This window comes from Homarus americanus, unplaced genomic scaffold (assembly GCF_018991925.1).
Source record: "Homarus americanus isolate GMGI-L3 unplaced genomic scaffold, GMGI_Hamer_2.0 scaffold44110, whole genome shotgun sequence".
NCBI classification, from domain to species: domain Eukaryota; kingdom Metazoa; phylum Arthropoda; class Malacostraca; order Decapoda; family Nephropidae; genus Homarus; species Homarus americanus.
In genome coordinates, this window is record NW_024719061.1 from 48,155 (window position 1) to 72,271 (window position 24,117).

The window sequence follows — 24,117 nt, forward strand, 5'->3', positions numbered from 1 at the left end:
TACCCCGCTTTACACGGTTTCACTTAACGCGATTTCTCATATACGCGGTGCCTTGCCAGAACCGAACTTTCACTTAACGCGGTTCATCTACCCATGTACGCGCAGTGTCCGGCTCGAGACGCTATTTTTAGATTCGCCCCACCCGCCACCCGCTCCCACCTGCCTCGCCTCTCCCCCCTCCTCCTCCCTCCCTCCCCTCCGCCTCCATCCCCGTATGCCGACCCATCTCTTCTACTAACGTAAGTGTTACACCTAACTTTTAGTTTTCCTAACCTAACCTTTATTTTTCCTAACCTAGCCTCTTCTATATTACTTGTTTGTTCATACCATCATAAAGTTAAGATAAAATTTTTACTACAACAAAGTTGTGTGTCGTCAAAAAGTGGAGTTTGGGGGTCGGGCCAGTCTCTATTGGAATTAATCCCATATGTTCTGTTGTTCACTTAACGCGGTATCCTGTGGGTTCAATTGACCGCGTAAAGCAGGGTACAACTGTACGTAAAATATGAAGGTTATATCCTGGTACAGTATTACAATATAAAAGGGCTCAATATTTAATAAAAATATATATTTTACAGATATTTTCCATACTAGTAATTGTGTATGTTTTAGGCAATCCTAAAACACTAAATTTTCTCTTTAAACAGTAAATATGTTTCTGTTAAATAAATACTGTACCACTGTTATCCTAGTTCATTTACAAAGGAATCAACCAAATCAAAATGACATCAAAAGACCAATACCTGTACTGTATTGTCTTTACCTTCACACTATGGTTAGCCAGGCAGGAGTTCCTTATGACACCACTATCATACCCCAACACATATACCTGCATGGTGTATCATATCCTTCTGATGATTGGTAACTACTAGATGTTTGTATCAAAATAGATGAAAGTCATGGGTACATGTCCTGGCCAAAGTGGAGGTCCATGCTCCCTCCATGTACACTTGTATACCAACACTAACACGTGCCATTGGTGGGATAACCCTTGGTTGGACTAGCACTCTGCTGAGGTGACTGAATGCTGAGAATCATGGCATCAACAGCTGCCTGGTCTCCCTACATTAAAGCAGGAAAATAATTTTCAAAATTTGAAATGTGAAAATATAGTAATAACAATATTCATTATTATTTCAACGTTAATATGTGCAAATACTTAACATATAAGAGTTTCCTAAGTAAATGTTAACAGAAAGCATTTCTGCTATTTTTCAATTAGCAATACATTTGAAGTTTGTATAATGATGCTGTACATGTACAAAGGGTCCCCAATATACAAATGTTTGACTTACGAATGCCAGTTGATATAAACGGGGTTAAACTTAAAATTTACATTATTTTATTTGCCTGATGACTTATTTTTTACTTTAATTTACTATATTTTGTCATTCTATTTCTTATTTTCTCTTAAATTAAGTAATTTTAGATGTATAGAAGGACTTAGGCTATGATATAGTGGGATCTTAAACATTGTTCTGTAAGTACGGTATGCACATAGCATGTTTTCCGACTTACGTACATTTCTGACTTAAGAACATCCTCAGGAAGGGAACCTGTTCATAACCTGGGAACCCTCTGTAAGTATAAAAATACACCGAGAAAGTTTGAGGGATGAAAATGGAAATATATGAGAAAATGAACTTTAAACTCAAAAGATTCAAATGTTGTACTTCCCTATGAGTGTGCCAATGTGGTCTGCAAGCATACAATGTTGAATGGTTTTTAAGAATGTTATTATAAAAACGAACATTCTCAACCTAATCCAGTACAGTACTGTATATCTAAACAAGCATTTATTATCCATGTCAAAGTAATACATGTACTACAGTATTTGCCATACAAGAAAATATTAATATGATTCATTAACATCATCAAACAAGATCAAGTTGGTCCAGATCTATTGCTAGATCAAACACCCTTGTGTAAGTATCTATATAATGTATCTGTAAATAACACGGAATGTTCATAATTCCCCAAAATATGGATTACTAAATCCCTCCGATATACCATAAGATTACTGTATATCTACATACCAAGTTTCATTTATATAGTATTGTTTTCTACAGTATACAGTATGTCTGTTCACAAGTTTAGCATTATATCCTCCTAAAAAATATGGTTTGGTTATACAGTATCTTGAAAGAAATGACATTTAAATATCTTGAGTTATTGATGAGTAATTCCCTTTTCATAAACACACCTGCGCTAATTCATATCAAAAGATGACAATTAATTCTGAGTTAGAGTAGCCATGTCAGGCATGTCCCTCACAACAAAGTCAAGCAACATCTGGCCATATGCTTTGCCTTGAGGGTCAGAGCGAAGTGATGCAACACCACCGCCTCCCAGGGAATTTTCCAGGATGAAATTAAGGCCACAGATACCATCAACTTCATACCTAAGTGAAGAGAATACAAGCAAAATATTATCATAAATTCACATTTAAACTACTCAATCCAATAACTATCTCACTGATCTTTAAAATTATCCTCCGATTTACTGGTAACCAAGAGAGCATGACGACTGTACTTAAGAACATAAGTGCTCCAATACACCCCTCAGTGAGAAAGATGAAATATCTCATACAACAGCAGCAATTCTGGAATAAATATAGCTAAAATATTTAACAACTAAGTCACAGTATGAAGAATAATATTTATTAAATATTTACAGAATTAAAATATTGTTACGACTGTGAGTACATTACATCAATTCAAGTTTTATTAGAAAATGTGAAGCTTAAAATTCATATTATAAATATATTTTTATCCTCAGATTTAGTAGTCATCTTAATGATGCTCTTAATCTACAGGTACTATTATACAATAATATTAGATTATTTACTACCTCAGGTAATGGCAATATCCTATATAATTATCTACTTAACATTTGATTGCTTCTATGTACCTACAGAATGAATACTGTATAATACTGCTTGTTACAATTAACCAAAAACTTTTAGTTATTACATAAAACACCAATGTCACAAATATCTGTTAATTATAATTAAGCACCATTCTCATAAACAAGATCTGTATAGAACAGCCAAGGATAGAACTTAAAATTTCATAGTGTCTTGTTCATACTAAAGAAGCTGTGCTATCCGCTTCCATGCTGCATGTTCTGCTGCCATACGTTTCTATGCCAACTGAATTATATGTCAAGATACACAATTAATTTTTTTCTCAATTACAGGCCCCTCTTGATTTACACGTGTTTGTTATACATCATTTTTAGAATAATGCACACGGTCCATTTACACTTTTTGTTTTTAGTTTATGTGGGCTTCTGTTTGGAATAACGTGACAATAGATAAACATCATCATTGGTGTGACAGCACAGTGGTGTAGTGTTACCAGCGTCGTATGAGAAGTGCGCATACGTGTGGCGAGGGTATGCAACTTCCTGTTTTGCATGGATACATTCTATAGTTACGGAGTGTTACAGGTGAATGAACAGCTGTTATTAAGCGTGTCCTTGGACTTAATGAATCTAGTTAACGGACTATTCATAATAGTGCAGAGAAGATCAAGGAGAATGCCAAAAGTGGAACATTAATAAGTGTATCATGAAGATCAATTATGGAGAGAATGGAACGAATGATGAACACATGGATCAAACACCAAACTCACAAAAATATTCCCGTCAGCATGTTTGTGATAAAGCAAAGACCTGGAGTTTATTTCCTGGGATGTGCATACTGTAGATTTTCACTGGTACTGTCTTAATAATAACGAAACCTCCTAATTTCCACAATTTACATTGTTTGATTTATAAGTTTTTGATTTACACAACCATTTTCCAGAACGTCATTATCGCATAAATCAAGAGGTACCTGTACAATGCACTCTTGGGAATATTAGCAATTTAATACCTGTACAGTATTACCTAAGGTAAGTGGTAACACCTTAGATATCCTATAAATCCATAATGAACTCTTTCAATCATTAATACTTTTTCTGGTGTAATTGTACTGAACAAAAATATTGATTTACCAGTACATATTACTATATGCAGTATTAATATTTTCAGAGGGGATATTAGTGATCGAATAATACATTTTATTGTATGTATGAAAAGATATAATTAACATACAGGGCTTATTTTTACCAAACTGCACATTTATCAGATTTTCATATACAGGGCATCTGGAAACCCTGACAGGACCTCATTCATCCACCCACATAAGAGCTGACTCACACCCCATAGGAAAAGCCAGTGATATAAGCACCCGACTCGACCTTTCACGTCACACTTGGACACTTATAGGTAAAGTAATAATGTATGGTCTTCTTATTTACTCAATAAGTCTATTTTACCCTTAAGTACTGTTCCATTCTATTGGTCTTTGCTAAGTACTCTAATTTTTCATGTTATACAGTATACTCACTTTTGAAATCACAGGTACACATTAAAACACACTAAAATGCATGCACTACTGAAATTGCAAAAAATCATACCTCTCTATCCAATCCCTACCTTTTTACACAATCCACAGGGTTAAGGTCAGCTGGGAACACATGGCTGAAATAACTGGCCACGGTAAGAGAGGTAAGAGCCTGCTTCAGATAAGGGTATAATGCAGGATGACGAGCAATCACACCAACATTACAGGAGTTAGCCTTGTCACCGCTGCGGGTTAAGGCCAGATCTTCTAGACGATAACTAAAAGAGAAAGATTGAAAAAATGTTGTTACAATTAAATCTCTCTGGTATCCAATGTTGCAGAGTTGCTGTTCTTTATGTTTCTGACACAACTTCAGACATAAAACTCTTTCAACATAATAAAATCATTATTACCATGAACCCAAACTCAACCTCATTACACATTAATGGCAGTGCTTGCTTTGTTTTGGGGTATCTATCTCATTGCTCAAACCCTTCACTGGCAGTGAGATAAATCCATTAATCTACTTAGATAGTTTAATTGCCAAATCTTCCCCATCAAATCTGCTGCCTCCAAATGGGGGATAACAGATCCAAAGATTTCTCAAGAGAGGTAGGAGGCTCTCCAAACATGAGTCGGTCCAACCAGCACTCATCGTGCCAAGGCTACAGTCCTCCCATTAAATTTTTAGTAATACATGTAATACCTGTACTGGCAAAACAATCAAACTTAGTCCATGCATCAATATATCGCCTGTACCCACCCATACCCAAATATTTCATAAAACAGATAAGAACGTAAAATCAACATCAATCATGGAATATTACATACTTTTTTGAACCAGTGGCCAAGTCTGAGACATGAGAAATGGGCTGGTCAGCATAGTCATAGGTGGATGATGGGACCCAAGAGTCTGATGCCTCACTATAGGCTTCAGCTTTACCATCCACACTGATGTTTACCTAGAAGGAAATTATGGAATGAGAAGGAAATTTGCCTGTGGCATCCTATAGCACTAAAGATAATTATTACAGGCATGTCTTGTTTACTGAATAATATCACACTTTACGTTTACATTCTATACAATAAGCAGAACCACTTAACCAGCTGTCAATTCAACATGTTGATCAGTTCACTTAACATTACAGTATTGTTCTACTTCCAGTTGAGTTTCTTTGAGTATTTCAACTCCAGGATCTTTCACTTAACCAAAATCATTACACTTGCCATGTACAGTATTGTCAGAAGGGTGGAAGAACATTTGAGCCAACTTAAAAATTCGTCAAAATTATTTTGAAGTGTGGTAGTTATCAGTTTGTCAGCAAATTGGTAATTGCAATGTACAGTAGATATGTTCATTCTATATGATTTCATTAGTTGGTGAGATATACTTCATAACACTTGATTACAGAGTCTGGCAGTCCTTAATGATGCTTGAGTGACATGGGTTATAATTCGTTTACATTTCTGCTCCCTGCTAGTGACAGCACAATAAATGAGAAAACACATGCAATAGTGAAAAAGTTTCATTGGCAGGACTACTAAACCAAATATTGATTGTTTTCTAAAAACTGACAGAATGAAGCAACCAAACCTAACCAATATGATCATAATGTTGTGTGTGGTAAGGTTAGGTTAGTCTTTGTTTTTCTGTTTGTGATGAATTCCCAATACAACACTGAACTGTCTGCCTTGCCTGCACAGCAGTGGATTGTCAACAAACCCTGATGGCATGGCAGAAACTTGAAAACACAATACAGTATATTGTTTAAAAAAAAAAAGCAAGTATGGATAAGAAAATCAATGCAAAATTGATGAAATTATGGTGTATGGGGGTAATTTGGTTTAGTCATACTATTGAATAATAAAAAGAGACTTACAGCAAAGCAATTAAGCAAAATTTTTTCATTCAGTCAACAGCATGAAATTCTCTACTTTAAATGCAAATCCAGCTATTAGAGTGCAACACTCATGCTAATACATATCCCTGATCAGTTCTTTTGAATCTTTGACAAAGTTTTCTTTTTTTCTATACAGTATTGTTTATGGGTACAGTGTATACATGTGGGCAATGGATCAAAGCCAATGTATTTTGTGTTACAATGATACAGGTATATATATATATATATATATCTATATATATATCTATATATATATATATATATATATATATATATATATATATATATATATATATATATATATATATATATATATATATATATATATATATATCTTATCTACGTTTTCATTGTGGATCTACATGAGAGATATATATATATATATATATATATATATATACATAAAAGAAGCTAGTTAACTTATAATATTAAGCCCATTAGCTCTAAAAAAAAAACTTCCATCTACTAAGGTTGTATGAAAATCAGTTATAGTGTGAGTCTACAATTTAACATTCATGAGACCTCTATTATAGTAACAATAACACAAACTTTACCTTGCATATGTCTTTCTTTACCAAGAATGAGTGAAGATGTAACAATGGAGATGGTTTAGGTCGACCTCCAACTATGGAGGTTAGCCCAGGTGCCATACCTGTGCCTGCAGCTGCAATTTCTCTGGAGAAGAGCTCTAAAGCTTTCTTATCAGAGTGATGGACTGACATCCATATTACTCCCTCTCTGGGTCCATCATCCAAACTGTTGGTAATGTATTTTAATATCAATAAATATGCATAAGCACATATATCTTTACAATACAGTTTATCACTAAGACATAGTATGGACTGAGGACACACAAAATAATTCTGGCAACCTATCCTGAAATAATTCACTTTAATTTTCTGCAGTCAGGTCAATCAATATATTAGCCAGACAAAATTACATTAATGAGATAAAAATTATTAAATTTTTATGGCTCCACCAAAGAAATAATTTTTCACATGAAACTAAGGTGTTAAGTTTACCTGAATATCTAACACTTCAAAAATCAAATCTTTAAAAAGGAGTCCACTAAAGTTTGACCATGTCAAAAGAGTTGCAAGTACTGTAATACTGTACATGGATCATTCATAAGTTTTGTTCTCATACCTAGCATGTGGTCCATATGTATCTTCACCTCCCAAAACTTGGATATGTGTTCTTGTGAAATCCTTAATTTTCAACAACTTGAAAATATTCTGACACCTTTTCAAAATGGCTTCTGCTGTCTTCTTGCCCTTCTCTCGACTCCTGGGTCCACCCACACAGCATACAGCTGTTGCTTTGTAGCCTTCCAGGTACGTGGCACTTACCTATAAGATATGACATAGATTGTTATATAATAGTCACAGAGATAAAGTATAGAGCATGTGTAATCATTGGCAGTCCCAAAGTGATATATGTGAAAAATTTCTAGGCATATGCACACAGATAGCATGATTATTATATCCTCCATTCACAGTCTTGGATATAAAACGGAAAAGCAGTGAAGAAAATTTATAGCTTTACTGTGATTATTTTTATTTTATTTTTTTGTGGCTACCTAAATTACTTCCACCTTCCTATGTTTTGCAAGAAACGACAAGCTAAATGTATTTCAAATCAACCACCACACGTCAATACACCTACTGTGCACTTCTCCAGCTGCTGTCATGGCATTTTTTAAGATTTTTTCTGAGACACTTCCCAAAACTTAGCTACTAATGTACTGCTACCTTAAACACGTTTAAATGGTGAAAAAAATTACCAAATTAACTTTCTAACCATGGTTAGGTTAGGTAGATTTCATGTCCAAATATAACACAGCAGTACCTGTTAAGTTATAGTGTGAGGCCATACATACAGTATGTTCAGGAAGGGGAAATCTTTAAATACTGTATATTACAGAAAACTTATTCCTTCCAATTTTGGGAGCTTTCATGAGATAAGAAAGCATTTAGCTTCATCCAGCATTACCAGAAACTGAACAGTGGGGAGGCTGCAAGAAACCCATAAATATAGTCTTGGGTTTATCCAAGTGTCCAGGAAAGAAACAAATAATCTTTGTTTTTTATCTATAGTTTGCTAGATATTTTTGTTTTTGTTTTTGTTGGTGTGTTGACAAAGACAGACTGCGGCATCAGGGTTGGTCGGGGGTAGCAGGTTATTTCCCTATCTTGCCAAATAACCTGAAGTTATACAGTGTTATAAAGAGTTAATCTAAAATTACTGTACATTACACATTTTATATACTGTATCATTATAATTTTCCATCACTAATACTGTACTTCATCCAATTAAAATTCTTGCATATTAGACACAACATTAAACTAAGAAATCACCTTAAAAGAATCTGTGGCAGGTTTTCCCTTCACTCCAGATACAAGGACTCCCTGTTTCACTTCCTTTAATGTTACTCCGGAGAAGTCACACACCACATCTGGCAGTACGTAGGCACGGGGATCCCCAATCTCATACAGCATTTGCTCAGCAACAGTTCCACAGTTAACTAAACCACCAGTATTAGGAGGTTTTGTAATGAGGAAACTGCCACTGCTGGACACCTCTGCTATTGGGAAACCTACATAAAAAAAAGAAGTTAATATAAAGAGGGAAATGGCAAAATTCTAATTAATCACATAAAAATAAGTAAATCCTAAATAACATGAATATAATATTATACAACTCCTTATCTACATTCCAATTAATATGAGGTACATGTAGAGTAGTTAAAATGCAACCAAAAAATAAGTAACATTCACAAGCTATAAACTCCTACATTAACTACCCTTCTTCATATCTGTTGTTCTTCACTTTCCACATAAAAGGTGGATTACCAGCTAAACTTTACATACAAAATGCTATCATTATCAATTCTATTCTACTACTGTACTGTACTTCCTATTTCCACTTCCCCTTACAGCATTAATACCACCTAAAATCAGCTTAATCGGTCTATTTTGTCACACTCCATAAATCTACCTCATACGTTCTTTACCTTACTCACCCTCCTAACAAATATAAAATTTGACTTCATCTCTGCTTCAAATACAATAGAAGAACCTCACATTTTTATACAGATACAGTATACAGTAATATCTCCGTTAGCCAGAATCCCTCTTAACCGGAACTTTCTGATAGCCGGAATTGAAATTTTCTCAGAAACTGATTCCCAAAGCTGGAATTTCCAGAAAATTACGGCTTGGAAACGATTTTCCGAAAGGCACATTTTCTGGAAAATTCCAAGAAAATTTTATCAGCAATAACAACCATTAAAGATAAGTAACATACTTTTTTTTACTGTTAATTTCTGATACTGTACATGATCATCAACCTCACCAATGTTATGCCAATCTGGAACTATGTGCCAGTCAGTGTATGTGCCACCAGTTGCCTGTGCTCCACACTCAATCAAGTGACCAGCCAGACTACCAGCAGCAAGCTGATCAAGATCCTCTGGCTGCCAACCAAACTGAAATTATTAAAAAAATAACTTGAATATGGGTTATCTACTTGGTATTTAATGTAAGCCACACAGTCAGACTGCATTTTTATTGGCTAACATACCTTTCAGAATGGCATGTGTGGCTCCATGCTTTGATCTATGATTCACAAATAAGGTCTTCTGATGAAACTGCCCTGTAATCATGAGATGTGAATAACCACCTCAACCTTACAAAAAGAATGATGAGGACTATCTCTATTTTTATAAAATCAATGGGAAATACATTTTTGGCTGAAGATTACCATAAGTCTCATTCTTCAATAAATATTCTAGTCTAAAACTGGCCTATTTGAGAGAAAGGTCAAAAGAAACAAAATATCAGTCATGTAGAATACAACAGCACTTACAGTATGCATGAGTGGTCCAAGTGCAAGGGAGCTGTCTGCACATCGGCCTGTAATAACAACATCCGCTCCTTCATCCAGAACACGTGCAATAGGACCCGCACTGAAAACCACCAAGGAATAATAGTACTGTACAGTATAATCAAACCGCATGGAGTCATACTTCTTCCCAATCTATGTTTTTGAAATAGCATGCAAACAACAAAGCCTTATCCAATTAAATCATTAATGCTAATTAGAAAAAATCATTATGGCTTATAATAATGAGTACATTATAGTATATCCTTTAACCATCTTTAATATAAACAACTGTGATATATTGGTAGTACCAAAACAGCATCAGTAACAAGACTTACCCAAGGTAAGCATTCATGCTATGTACTGACTTTGGAAGTGGAAGACCACTCTTCATGTCTGGTTTACCAGATAATATCAGTTCCTCTTTAATTGGCATTAGATCATCTCCTGTCACCACTGCTACCTGTTGGGTGAAAAGTCGATAAATATAATCCAAAAGACAAATGTATTTGTTTGAGAAAAAGGAAGCTGAAATATCATATTTGGTCAACACAAAGTTAGAAGCATGGACACTTTCAATAGACAGCAGGCGGCCTTCACAATGTGGTACTTCAGGAGAGTGTTACAGTTAAGTTACACTGAGAGAAAAACAAATAAAGTATTGAAAATGTCTAGGAACAAGAGAAATACATTACCAGATATTTAGAGAACAATAAAAATGAGATATTTGGCCAAGTAAATGAAGATAAGAAGATAATGGCAGGGTATAATTAAGGATAGTAGGGCCATGGGAAGGTAGAGACTGGGACGGATGAATGAAAATAAAGACGGATGAATGAAAATAAAAACAGTACCTGGAGTGATACCAAACTTAGAAAAATCAGTAAAGACAGCCTGAAAACATCTGGAATCAAGGGTCATGATTGCCAACCCTCATTATTAGAATGGCATCCTGAGTAATTGATTGATCTTACTGTATATAAATGTAAACTATTAGGGAAGAAACACATGAGATTATCAGATGCCATTGAAAAGAAAGCTAAAAGTAAATTCTGTAATCTTAACCTACACATCATATGGCTAATAATGCCTCTGTTATCATCCAAATCACATACATAATGTTATCTTATCATGACTGGCGAATACAATCAATGGGAGGAATGATTTCTGTTGTAATCAATGAAAATAAAACAGAGGGCAGAGCAATTTATAGTGCTGTTTATCCCTCAATGTGTGTACATCTGTAAGGTGTTTATGAAGTAACTGCAAATATTAGGCTTTTAGATGGGTAACAATACAGTATTACATTTCACAGTACAGTCACAAAGCATAATTTGCAAGAAGCGAGAAGAAACTAGTTAGCCGGTTATAAAAGCTGTCATCTTGTTAAGGTTACAAATACAGTATACAGCGACTGTGCAACTGGGAGGAAGGTTCCAACGTTGAATGCTTCACCACATGGATTCAACTGATGTTGAACTTTTAACAGTAAGTAGTGTTATAAATACTTAAACAAAAAAGCTTTTTTAACCTTGTACTATAACCTCTGCACTTTCAAGTTTTTTCCCACAATAAAACAGTGTCCAGAAACAAAAGAAAATTCTATAGTACTGTAGACATACATTCTCCCTTCAATCAATCATCATTAATTCTTACTGCTGCAGGAGTGTAATATGACACTGAAAGATAAGAAACCCTGTTAAGAGCTGAGCTGAATATTGAGATTATTGGCGAGGTTTAGCATAGAGGTTGGTTGAGATGGTTCAGGCATATGGAGAGAATGGAGACCAATTGGATCGAGATGCAAGAGTCAGAATGTGGAGGGAAGGCCAAAAATGACATGGAGTGGGGTTGTAAGAAATGACCTCAGAGATAAGAACCTGATGATAGAAGCTGTGAGAGACAAAGTATCATAGAGAGCTGCCATTAGGTAATAATAGCCAACCCCAGAAGTAAAATGGCTGTAAAAAAAAAATGAGGATGATGCTGGTGCTGCATGTGTTTTGATATGGTACTTCTCTTCCACAACATGGCCCATATATCCATCTGGGTTATTCATCATTTCATACATGTAAGCATCACCTATCAGTACCAAGTCCTTTCCCCCAAATCACTTTATGCCTTGCTCTCTACTAATCCATACACACTGCTGTTTCCTGGGCATCCATTTCCTTCCTTTTTGGAGCATTCTGCACACAATCACTCTATCTCCTTTTTGGTCTTCCCCTTTCCCTCCTACCATCCCTCTCAATAATGCTCCCTTTTTATCCAACTTTCCATTCTCTTAAATATGTCCACACCACCTGAGCAGACCCTGATCCACTTTTTGCCTTATACTCCTTTTACTTCCACAACTTATTCCAGTATTTTTCCTTCTCATTGCTCTTAAACACATAATTTGTTGCCTGAAGTTTGTTCTTTCCTCATGCAAAGAGTTAATGTTTCACAGTAATTTCATAATGTTGGGCCAACACATCTCTTCTACACTCAGTAAAAAAAGTATGTTTCAGGAGGGGTCCGATGAATTTGGAACTGAACAATCCTGGTGTCTCGTTAGGGTTGATAGGCGTGATGAAATATTTCCTACCTATTATGGTAGGCATAATTTAGTTATTTCATTCAAAATATAAAATTACTAGTTTGTTTCCATATGAATGGTGAATAACAGTATGCCTCATGGGCCTTTATTGAAAACCTTCTTCCGTAAAGATAAGTTTTTTATTGAGTGTGCTGTACATCTCCATCTGTGCCTCCCTGGATATGGTTCTCTTTCCATATGATTCATCACTCACTGAGACAGCCACACCCTGATACACATCACATATTTCCTTAATAAATAGTATAAACTGTAAAAAACTGGTCTTTAAATATTAATTATACTGGATGCTCTTTTGACCCTTCCAATTCAACATCCACCCTATTTATGTGGAATGATTTTAACTGTTTTTTGTTTTTATGGAATGAACATGACTCAGTCACACAGTAAACCCTCAGAATTTTAGACCAGAACAATATGCACATTAGCATATATTGGATACATTACCGCACATCACACCCTACACATAATAACAGTGCCGGATTTAGACCTGTGGAGGCCCATGGGCAGCCTCTTTGTGGAGGCCCCCCTCAATATAACTACCCGTACCCAAGAGTTTTACGTGATGGAATAGATAAACATGAATTTTAAAGAATGAAAATAAAAATAATCCAAATGAATAAACAAATAAATAAAATATTGTAATATGTGGAGGCCCCTGGGCAGCTGCCCACTTTGCCCACTCCTGAATCCGGCCCTGCATAATAAGGTCTGTGACTGGCTCAACATCCATCATCCAGTAACTAACCTTTAGATCTACACCAGCTTTTTTTGCAGCTTGTCTCATGGCCATGGCACAACCCTCAGGGTTGATGCCTCCAGCATTGCTTAATACTCTTATTCCTGAAAATTGGCATTAGTTTAAACAATTTCTTTTAAGTTTTCTAAAGCACATGTGCTAAGAACATTTATTTATTGATAATAATCATTTAAGGTAAAAAGCTAGTCCACCCCAGAAAGTTCATATTAAAAGCATGCACAAAATTATAATCTGTACAGTTAAGCTACAAGCATTTAATAAAAAATGAGAACTGACCCTGAAATCCCATTTTATGACCAAGCCTGGATAAGGCAGATTGTGTAATGCCGAACAAGTCTGTGGGGGTAAATCAAGGGTGTTCACCCAGACAATAACACAACTTGTAAAATAATGAGTAGGACTCACCCTTGCTCTTAATTTCATTTAAATATGGCCCGAGGGCAAAGAGAACAAAATCTGGGGCATAACCAAACTCAGGCCTCTTTGCTCGAGCTGCAGTGAGGAGAGACATTGTGATCTCCGACAAGTAGTCAAACATGAGGAAGTCGAGATTGCCATTGTGGATGAGTTGTGGAGCTGAAACACAAGAATTTTATTATTGAAATGACAGTGAAATAAAGAGTACTGTATTATCAAAGCTTTCTAAACATGGTATTATTGAGTTTACACACCGTTCATTCCTACCACTAATCTATTATCATATTCGAATAAGACGTCTAATTATTAGATAATTTTCATCTATTACATTACCGGCGGAAATGTATACTAACGGAGATAGCTTTTCCAAATAAATTTCTATTTTCTTCCATTATTTCCCGCCATTATCGTCTGCCTCTCACCCAACACTGCGTGTCTCTCGCGTCTCCTTCATAAATCATGACACGCATGCGTACACGTCACGCGGCCAATCAAAAGCGTTTTTGCTAATTCAGAGTTTTATTTTGGGTCACTCATATTTTGAAATTCAAGTTCAGTTCCGACCATGGAAGTCTGCGATGGATGTCACTTAAAGTATATGGAGCTGATTGTGAGTTTTTTGAAGAAAAAAAATGTAGAAACTATAGCATTTTTTCGATCGCAAGATGGAATGTAAATATCGCAAAGACCAACATATGTGGCGTTGGGTAAGAATCCCAGAATGCAACAACGAACAAGAACCAGGCCAATAGGGTAAGAAATAGGTGATTCCATCATATGGTGAGTCAGTTAAGTTAGGTCAGGTTTTGGTTTTTCTAGTGTTTTTTTTTTGTGTGTATTCTTTAGTCGCTTAGCCACTTTTTTTTTTCGGAAAACGTTAAACAAAAAAAAAATCGCTAAACAAACCCCGGCTAATTTCCGCCAAAAATGAAGGTCATATTCGGTCTAAACACACACAAATACACCAGAAAAATATATTTTTTACTTGCTAAAAGTGAACGGTGTGACAATGCAAATTTACTCTAAACCTAATGAACCAAGTTCTTTATTATAATAAACAATATCAGAAGTTAAGTTATCCAATCACTGAGATATATTGCTACACTGCCGATTTTAGTTTCAGTCATCCCTGTATTTAGATATCTAACCTAACCACAAAACCCAGGAACTATACCTAATGTAAACCGGGCCCCAGACCCCCGGATGACTCAGGGTGTCTTCATATACCTGCACTTTTTATATACACGATGAATCAAACTGAACATGTATGATGGGACTCAATAAATAATCAATCTATCTTTGCCACAATATTCTAGTTTATTATTACACAACCTTCTTCCAGTTTGTAATTTAAATATTACCTGCTGTTGGTGTGTCACCCCAAAAACCGCTGGCGCAGCCGATCCTAACATTATTTTGTTGTGATTCTGCTGCAAAGTATCGGCGACAGGAAATTGGTAAAGGAATGTCAGTGAATATTCTTGGAGATAACCGCACCATCCGTGTACCGAGGTAAGCCATCCTCAGTATATGTTGCCGGACACAACACAGTGTCCGAATAGTTCATAATGGACAATTGTTATATTATATATAAGAAAATTTATATAGCAAAAAAAACATGAAAAATATTTGTATTTTATATTTCATACTAAAATTGGAGATAATGACATAGAGCGTATATAATTTACACTGCCGGTTATCAGTTTGAGGAACCAAAGTCGCTGTATGAAAATCGAACATCAGCATCACAAAATGTTAACATGAATCATGTGTTTTTTATATATTTTAGAAAAACTTAGTTTTGGTTATTAAATCTAGATATATAAAAAAATATTTCTTTATATTGAAAACAGAAACTAATATCATTGGTTTTTATTATACATTTTGGCCAAATGTCCCCTTTCCAAATATATTTTCCTTACGATTAAATTATTATTAATATGAAATTATTATTAAAATATCAATAAATCATCAATATATATTAAAATATATATATTTAATCTCAAAAGTCTTCCTGTTATAATTGTCTATTACTGGAAAATCAATATATCTTATGACTCTTCTAAAGAGATGTAAATACTTATAGGTTTGTCTGTAATGCAACATAATAAACAATACTTTGAGAGCGAATATATATTTGAATTATATTTTATCACACTGAAATAGCAATACAATATTTAGGGGGTGGATTTGGCTAAATATACTTGGTAAATAACAGATATTATTGGAACGTGGACCTAAGTTTTGTGCTGCTACGTCATTCAATGATGGCCATGAGGGGGTGCGAGTCACAGCTGTGAGTGTCAAGTGAAGAAAACCGTTTAGTGATTCATAGTGAAAGGAAAATGAGGTGTGAATATGGTTAAATGATCCGTATTATATTATAGAAGTGGTTTGGTCCTAAAAATTTATCCAAAATGGATATGATGGATGGAGAGACGGTTTATAACTCTCACGACGACTCCCATATCGTAATGTCAGAGAAAGTTCAGTCTTTAGCGGGGAGTATATACCAAGAGTTCGAGCGAATGATAACACGCTATGATGAAGATGTCGTAAAGGATTTAATGCCCTTAGTGGTAAACATCTTGGAATGTCTCGACCTCGCCTACACAGAGAACCAGGAGCATGAGGTAAGGGAATCAATTTTGTGTTGCTTTTAAAGAAAGGAACTCAGGGTTTCAATCAAACATTCTGCATGGTTGTTTCTTTAGGACACTGTTGTCGCTCTTTTCCTGCTTGGAGACATCGATCATGCTGTCTTAGAATGAACAAAGCAAACCTACTTAACCTAACCTCATTCGGTCCGACTAATTACCCAAATGTACCCGGAATGAAGTCAAATGATGGTCGTACAAGCGTAATTCGGGCTGTGAATCACTTCTCCATTATTATTTGGTGTCATAAAGTACAAAAAAATTGGTAAACTTAATTTAATCTTTGTGTTGTGTTAGGTTAGGTTAAGTTAGGTACATGCACTCGATCTATTAACTCAGATTAAATTAAGTTTACCGATTTTTTGTGACTGTGACACCAAATACTAGTCGAGAAGTGATTAGCAGTCCGATTTATTCATCTAGGACCATTATTTGACTTCATTCCGGCTATATTTGGCTACATTTGGGTAATTAGTCGGACCCACCTCATTGACTAAATTACACTCTGAACTTTTTTGAGGTTAGGATAGGATGGTCTGATTTGCCTTTATTAAAATGCTGTATGCATTGTTTGGTTATTACCAAAAATGAAAGTTGGACATTTTCTTTGTAGGTATTTGATGTTTGTAGAAAAGGTCTTTTGGCTATAAATAGGGATGTGTATGAAATTTAGCCTGAATCTTCTTGCTATTGTTTAGTTTACGTAGTGGATATTTTACCGTGACCGGCTAAGTTCCTACTAACTCCATTTTACCGTGAGGGCGCTCTGATTGGTTAAGTACTTTCTGTTTAATATGATGGGGGGGGGGGGTCCGTCCCCTGGGTAGTAAGTTAAGTAGGTTTCTCAGGTTGGTTAGGTCAGGTTCTATTAAGTTCTAGTAAATGTCGCTCCTTTTATAATGATAAGAACATCTGTGGAAAAAATGAACAGTCGAACAACTCCTTCTGGTGAGGTATGTTTATAGCTACACAACGATCAACTCACGCTGAAGTAAATGCCAAATGCCGCGAGAGTCACGGGTTACATATCATTCTTGCGTTGTTCGCCAGTGATGAACAATTAGCTAATCAGAGCGCACTCACAGTAAAATAGCTTTAGTAGGAACTTAGCCGGTCACAGCAAAATATCTACTGCCTTATTATTTACATAATGAAAAATATTAGGTGCTCTGGTCATACTGTACATGTACTGTATACCACTATATTTTAGAATAATTCAATGTAAATCTGCTAGTGGGCAGTACTGAAGCAGAAGAAAATCTTAGCCAATTTCATAAAAAAAAAGAATATACTGTACACTGTATCCATACGGTCCAACGAAGTACCCAAAAGTATATTAAATCAGGGCAAAATCTTAACGAATATATGTTTTACATCAATAAAACCTGATTAATAATGTTTTCATTGAAATGTAGTCAAAATAATGAAATAATAAACAGCAAAAATGCTTAATTCCAGAGCCACCTATCCAAAATGGAGATATAATTCCCGATGTTTCTGTTACTTTGGGGTAATTTAACATAGCCGTAGGATTTACTTTTCGTTAGGTTAGGTTAGTTTAGCGAAGTGCATCACATGTTTTGTGTATGTATAACAGATATTCGCTAAGGTTTTACCCTATTTGCTATACTTTTGGGTAATTTTAGGTACAGTATTTCGTGGCTCCCGTATCCATAAGTTCAGTTTGTACAGGTATAGACCCTCAAATCTTGGACACTTCAGACCAAAACTGAACCTGTTTTGAGGATTTTCCTGCATCTAAGGTCATTATATTGTATATGTTACCAGTAGACTATGTCAAGATTTGCTTCTACACACTCTCACAAACTCAGTTCAATGTTTGTTTAAATTTTTAAATCGCACTTTAAAAGAATATATCATAATATAATTAAGGAAATAAAATGTCCGACTTTTGAGAGTCTCTGTTTTTTGGAGATCCTGTTTTAAGGGTTTGAACCTTTAAAGAACTGATGCAATGTTACTTATTAGGGCATGAATTTTCATATGAAACACTGCCGTGCAGCATTGTTGGTTTACTGAAGTTATTATCATAATCCAGTGGGTTGAGATGTACTGTACATTTTTCAGGCGATGAGGAACCTAAGCATACATTACTCTGCTGTTCCATACAGTCTTTACCCTGTAAGGGCCAACATACGGTACTCATATTCACCAAACTTATCTCTCTTTGACTCAAAAAATGTTTTTAGAGTACTGCCAATTAATTTTTTTCTATATGAGGGCTTGCATTCCTCGGTACATGGCACTCATGTTTGCAGCGTTATCATGACTGCCCTTGACAGTCGTTGATTTCAATGTTGAGACATGCCAAGAACTTGAGCAGTGCATTGGCCATAATTCATTTACTGTGCTTTATTTAGTAAATGATTTTTAGATTTCATTTAAGTGTGTTTAATACCAATGATCCCTTGCAGCATCAATTTTCCTTGTGGCCAGATTGCCCACAACCCTGCTTTGTGGGGGCCCTGGGCTAGCGCACCAGGTGCCCCCTCCCCCCTTAATCTACCACTGCACCTGGTAATTTGTAGGGCTCTTATAACTGTACTGGCAAATCTTGTATTGAAAAAGCTTGAATGGTCGTGGGAACTAATGAAGTGGAACTGTTAGTATGGTACAATTACATATGAACAACTCAAAACTTTATCCTTCTGTCTTTTTTATTTCCTTTCTTTTGCAATACTGTACAGTACAGTACAGTAGTGTGTATATATATTTTTTCATTCATAACTGCTATTTTCATTGTTGCTATTGGTTTTCTTACCTTGATTATTTCCCCCAGAACAGCTTCATTCTTTATTTAAAATCTTTTGACAACCATTCCCCTATCTGCCTGTATCTTCACTTACACATGTTGCTGGCGCACACAATTGTGCGTGGCGGTAACAGTTACAGTACTGTAGCTACAGTATTTTTCTTATTGAACCATGTATTTCCTCTTATCAATTCTATCACAGCTCATATCACACACTCGTCATTTCCATTATTTCTGTCACTTTAAATGGGGCTTGATATTTTATGTTTATGTCCATAGACTTGTTGCTCTCCTCCTCTACCCAATTTTGTGGTATTTTATAACTCCAAAACTATGGGGCATTGACACTGGCCATGGAGTCACTTATCCTTACGTAGTTGTGTCACGGGAATACTTCTCCGAGCTCTGAAAGCTGCTTCCGAAACACCCAGTACAGTACAGTATATAAAACCTTATGTTTTAGAAAGTTTTAGGGATCACATGCATCAAGAAAATACCTACGACAGTATGGTATAATGAAAGTAAAAGTACGTGATACAGTGGTCAGACCTTTAATATTGTAATATTATATAGACCTGAAACTTTTACATTAAGAAAGAATGAAAAAAATACAGTGCATACTTGAAAGGAGAGAAATGGGAATGCTAAGGTGGTTATCAGAAGTACAGTCCAGTGTTTTAGAGGGAATAGCTAGATAAGGAATGACGATATAAATTATAGGAGCTTATTAGGCTGCCTCCTTGTAAGTCTGTCCTCATTGTGTTCTTCAGTAAAGCAAATGTGGTCATGGATTAAGAGCAAGTGTGCCATAACTACACAAGTCTAGTGACACACTTCAACATAATTATAGAAAATATTTTTTACTTGACTCAAAATTAATGATAAATATGCTCGGAAAGGCATGTTAATTGTCGTATAGGCTACTGAAGCACTTGACACTCTCCTGTGGATTCGAATCAGGTGCCTCGAGTTTGCCAGCTCGGTGGTGTTTCGTCATTACATGTGTGCTTTGTCAAGAAGTGTGTGTGAATGTCCTTCATGGTAACGGCTTTATCTTACCATGTTTACCACAAAAATATCACTGTTATTTATGTCTGGGTTTATACTTCATGGTAAGAGTTATCTACAGTGTTATTTATATGAATTATCTTAACATGTACTGTAGGTCTATGCTGTCTATCCCCTGTGTTAGTTATTTAGTTAACTAGTTGAATGGATAGTGATTTTTGGTGTTTGATATGTTTAGTGATACAGGTTTTTGTAATATGTACTGTATACGGTGGTAGATTTCAATAGTGGATGTAATAACTAATGTTCTGTTTTATGATGTTGCCGTACAATTAACCTGTTGTTGTTTGTTGTTCTACAGGTTGAGGTGGAGCTGCTGCGGGAGGACAACGAACAGCTGGTGACGCAGTATGAGCGAGAGAAGCAGCTCAGGAAGGCCTCCGAGCAGGTAATTGTGCTTACCGCCACATTCACCTGTGCCCCCCCCCCACCCCTCCCTCTTTGTGATCCCCTGCACATACTGAACTTGATCCTATTGTTTTGTTTTTCTTCTGTCCAGTTTGGTTTTATCTGTTCGTGCCACTGTAGTGTCGACAACTTTCTTCACCAGTTATTTGTGATTTTCTTGCAACATTTCTATCAATGTGTGTATATTTATTAGGTATATTCTCATCACTATATCACAGAATGTAGAGGTACCTGGCATAGCTAGTGATAAGATACCTGGCTTATTGATAATTTGCCCAGGAAGCTGACAAAGTATCTGAAGAGGATTCCGGGAATTCATTATCTACATCCCACAGCTTGTTACTGTATTCCTGTCCAAGGTCGCTGGTACTGTACCTTCCAGTTAGGCTGTTGTTGCTGGGATTGAGATAGATGATGGTGTTTGGTGCTTGAACTTTACCCCTGCTTCAGTGCAACACTCTACCTGGTAATTCAGGTTTTTGATTAACTGGTTTTTATCTCGGGAGGTTCTTGGCAGTAATCAGGATGTTGTTCTCAAGTATGGCTGAGAGTCTAGGGCCAATGTGTTTACCTTCGACCGGTGCCAGTGACAGTTTGAGACGGGTGATGAAAGCACCGGGTATCGTTGGTTTGGAAAGCCTTAGTAATGACCAATTTGTTTGATTGTGATGACTCGACACAACTACCGTCATAACTAGCCCTCGACAGCTCTCCCCCCCCCCCCATAGTTGCGTCATAAGTGTTGACCTACATAACTATGGCCTCTCGCTCACTGTGTATCTGATGGGAGCACACACGTGGACCCTGGTGACTGCCCTCCTACTCGTTATTAGTTATATGATGTAATTGTCGTAATGGTGTGATCTTGTTGTGTGGGTCTTTTGTGTTGATTAGGTGATAGAGTGGTTGTGTAATACTGTAGTGGTGGTTCGGATGATGTTGATGTGGTGTTTGTTATCTCGTTGGTGTGTTCATGTTGTTAATTAGGGTAATGTAACACAACCTAGTGTGTTGGTTGGTGAGAACCCTCCCTACATCACACAGTTTGCTGCAACATTTCAAGGCGTAATCGGATTTTTTTTAATTGCATTATATCCAGCTGGTTGTTCCCAGCACTGTTGCAACATTTTAAGGGATAAGTCGGATAATCTGAGGATATTATGTCGAACAATTTGTTTCCCATCACATGTATATGACACAGGCAAGAGCTTTAGATAACCGAGTGATGTTGCTGGTGCAGATGTCACAAGATTTACCTGTTGTGTCTCGAGCTGCCAGCATAGTTATGGTCGTCTTGGCTCGTGGTATTGCCTCTCCAGTGTACACGTCAGCCGAAAGGGCGAAAAAGTTGGGGGTTTTATGGGACACGTGGTGAGGCAGTAATGTTGGCGGTGTCCTGTGTGGTGGGCACTGCTCTCTTGGCCTAGAGTCAACACGGAATCGTCACATATAAGAGTAAGGGGTGAGGATACTGCGTAACTTAGCCCGGGGTGGCGTGGGTGATGGAATATTATGTCGTATATATTATTGTGCAATGGTATTTTGGCCGTGGGGGCTCCTGAGGTGTTTATGATTTTACAATGGTGTATTTAACATGGCGTTCGTGGAGTCTGGTCATCACATATATCGGTCGTCAGTTGATGAAAGGAAATAATTTGACGATGATGGGTTAATTTTGAAATATTTATGAGGAGTTGAAGACTAGAAAAATAGTAAATAGAAGGTGGAAAGTTTGGTTATTAGACTGTACCGTGAGTATTACTTGTCACTGGCTGTTTGGCGTTAATTAAAGCACAAACCTAACGCCCCCCAAAAATATTTGCTATGAGGATTAACCTGAGTCCACCTTAACTAGATACAGCGCCATCACTCAGCATCAGAACAAATGTAAAGAATATTTTCCTAATACTTTGTACGTTAATTTTATCTTCCAGTTGGTGCTAATTGACCGCATTACGTTCAGGTAGACTCTTTGTGTAGTCTTGATGTAATATTTGGACTTTTTGTGTGAATTAGCGTAAGTTAAACATATAATTTCACTTACGAGGAATATTTATCGCGAGAGCTTTTGAGACTGTAAACCTTGATGCATTAGCAGGTGTCTGAGATGGTTCTGTGACGACACTACAGTAGGTTAGGCGGTGACGTCACGTTGGCCCTGTGCCAGTTGTGTCCCCTCCCCCCCCTCCCTCCACCACCGCCTGCAGGGGGGGGGGGCATTGTGTTGCACTGATCAGATGATGACATATATTAGAAATCTTCATTTTATCTATAGTTTTATACCTTGGTACCCAGTTACTCGACATTGGTAACTTGTTACTTAATATTGGTATCTCATGGGAGAGCGTGAATAACTGAGGAGGTAGTGGTTTGATGAAATTAGTGTTCGGGGGAGGGGTGTAGGAGGGTTTTTAAAAGGTGCTTCTAATAAAAATTAGCGTCAGAAAGATGTGGGGAAGTCGTATGAGAGCTGGTGACCTGAGGGAGAGCTCTTACTTGAACATAGATAAGGAGGACACAGGTTAAGTGTTATCGGCTAAAATAGAGGCTTTCAATATCGACAGCCAGTAAGGGTGGCAGGAGCTGCACACACACACACACACACACACACACACACACACACACACACACACACACACACACACACACACACACACACACACACACACACACACATTGCTTACCCAGGTGTCGATTCCAGTTTGCGGCCATTACGTCTTCCGTGTTGGTGATACCTGGTGTTATCCTCCCCCAAGGCCATCACTCCCCTGTATGACCTGACGAGTTGATGTGATGTTATTGTTCTTCTCTGAATGAATGGACTGTACTCCATTTAAAGCCTCTAACTTCTCTATTGTGGTAAAGTGAGTTCAATCACAATAATGTCTATGGTATTATGTGTTCTGTTAAGACACACAGCAGGTACAGGTAGGCGGTGGTGGACAGTATGTTGAACGTGGTGGGTTAGGTTAGGTTAGTTTAGGAAGATTTTCTCGGGGTGAAAGAGGTGGTAGTGACTGGTGCCTACAGACGTAAAGGTGACTTAGTGAGGCTGGTGACGACGGCTTGGTGAGAGGTTAGGTTAGGTTAGTTTAGTTTAGGAAGATTTTCTCGGGGTGAAAGAGGTGGTAGTGACTGGTGCCTACAGACGTAAAGGTGACTTAGTGAGGCTGGTGACGACGGCTTGGTGAGAGGTTAGGTTAGGTTAGTTTAGTTTAGGAAGATTTTCTCGGGGTGAAAGAGGTGGTAGTGACTGGTGCCTACA

General features: G+C 36.8%; 2 protein-coding genes across 2 annotated transcripts in view; one reads left to right on the forward strand and one right to left on the reverse strand.

Moving 5' to 3' along the window:
• Positions 1-361: 361 nt before the first annotated feature.
• On the reverse strand, positions 362-15,498 carry LOC121859898. Its single transcript, XM_042356855.1, has 12 exons — positions 15,308-15,498; positions 13,935-14,105; positions 13,518-13,612; positions 10,512-10,636; positions 10,159-10,258; positions 9,646-9,778; positions 8,649-8,887; positions 7,438-7,640; positions 6,846-7,047; positions 5,222-5,352; positions 4,483-4,668; positions 362-2,401 (listed from the first exon to the last, which is right to left on the reverse strand). The coding sequence occupies exons 1-12, from the start codon at positions 15,465-15,467 to the stop codon at positions 2,233-2,235; spliced, it is 1,914 nt and encodes a 637-aa protein (XP_042212789.1). The 5' UTR covers positions 15,468-15,498; the 3' UTR covers positions 362-2,232.
• Positions 15,499-16,214: 716 nt separating this feature from the next.
• LOC121859895 (C-Jun-amino-terminal kinase-interacting protein 4-like) overlaps positions 16,215-24,117 on the forward strand; it is a 110,230-nt gene continuing 102,327 nt past the window's right edge. The window contains 2 exon segments of the mRNA XM_042356852.1: positions 16,215-16,579; positions 20,746-20,832. Coding sequence (XP_042212786.1) covers positions 16,364-16,579; positions 20,746-20,832 — 303 coding nt within the window. The 5' untranslated portion in view covers positions 16,215-16,363.

Coding starts and splice junctions, on each gene's coding strand:
- LOC121859898 (XM_042356855.1), bottom strand. CDS start 15,467: ATGGCTTACCTCGGTACACGGATGGTGCGGTTATCTCCAAGAATATTC. Junction 7,641..8,648: donor CTGCCACAGATTCTTTTAAG/GTGATTTCTTAG, acceptor CATATCTTATAG/GTAAGTGCCACGTACCTGGA. Junction 5,353..6,845: donor TAAAGAAAGACATATGCAAG/GTAAAGTTTGTG, acceptor ATTTCCTTCTAG/GTAAACATCAGTGTGGATGG.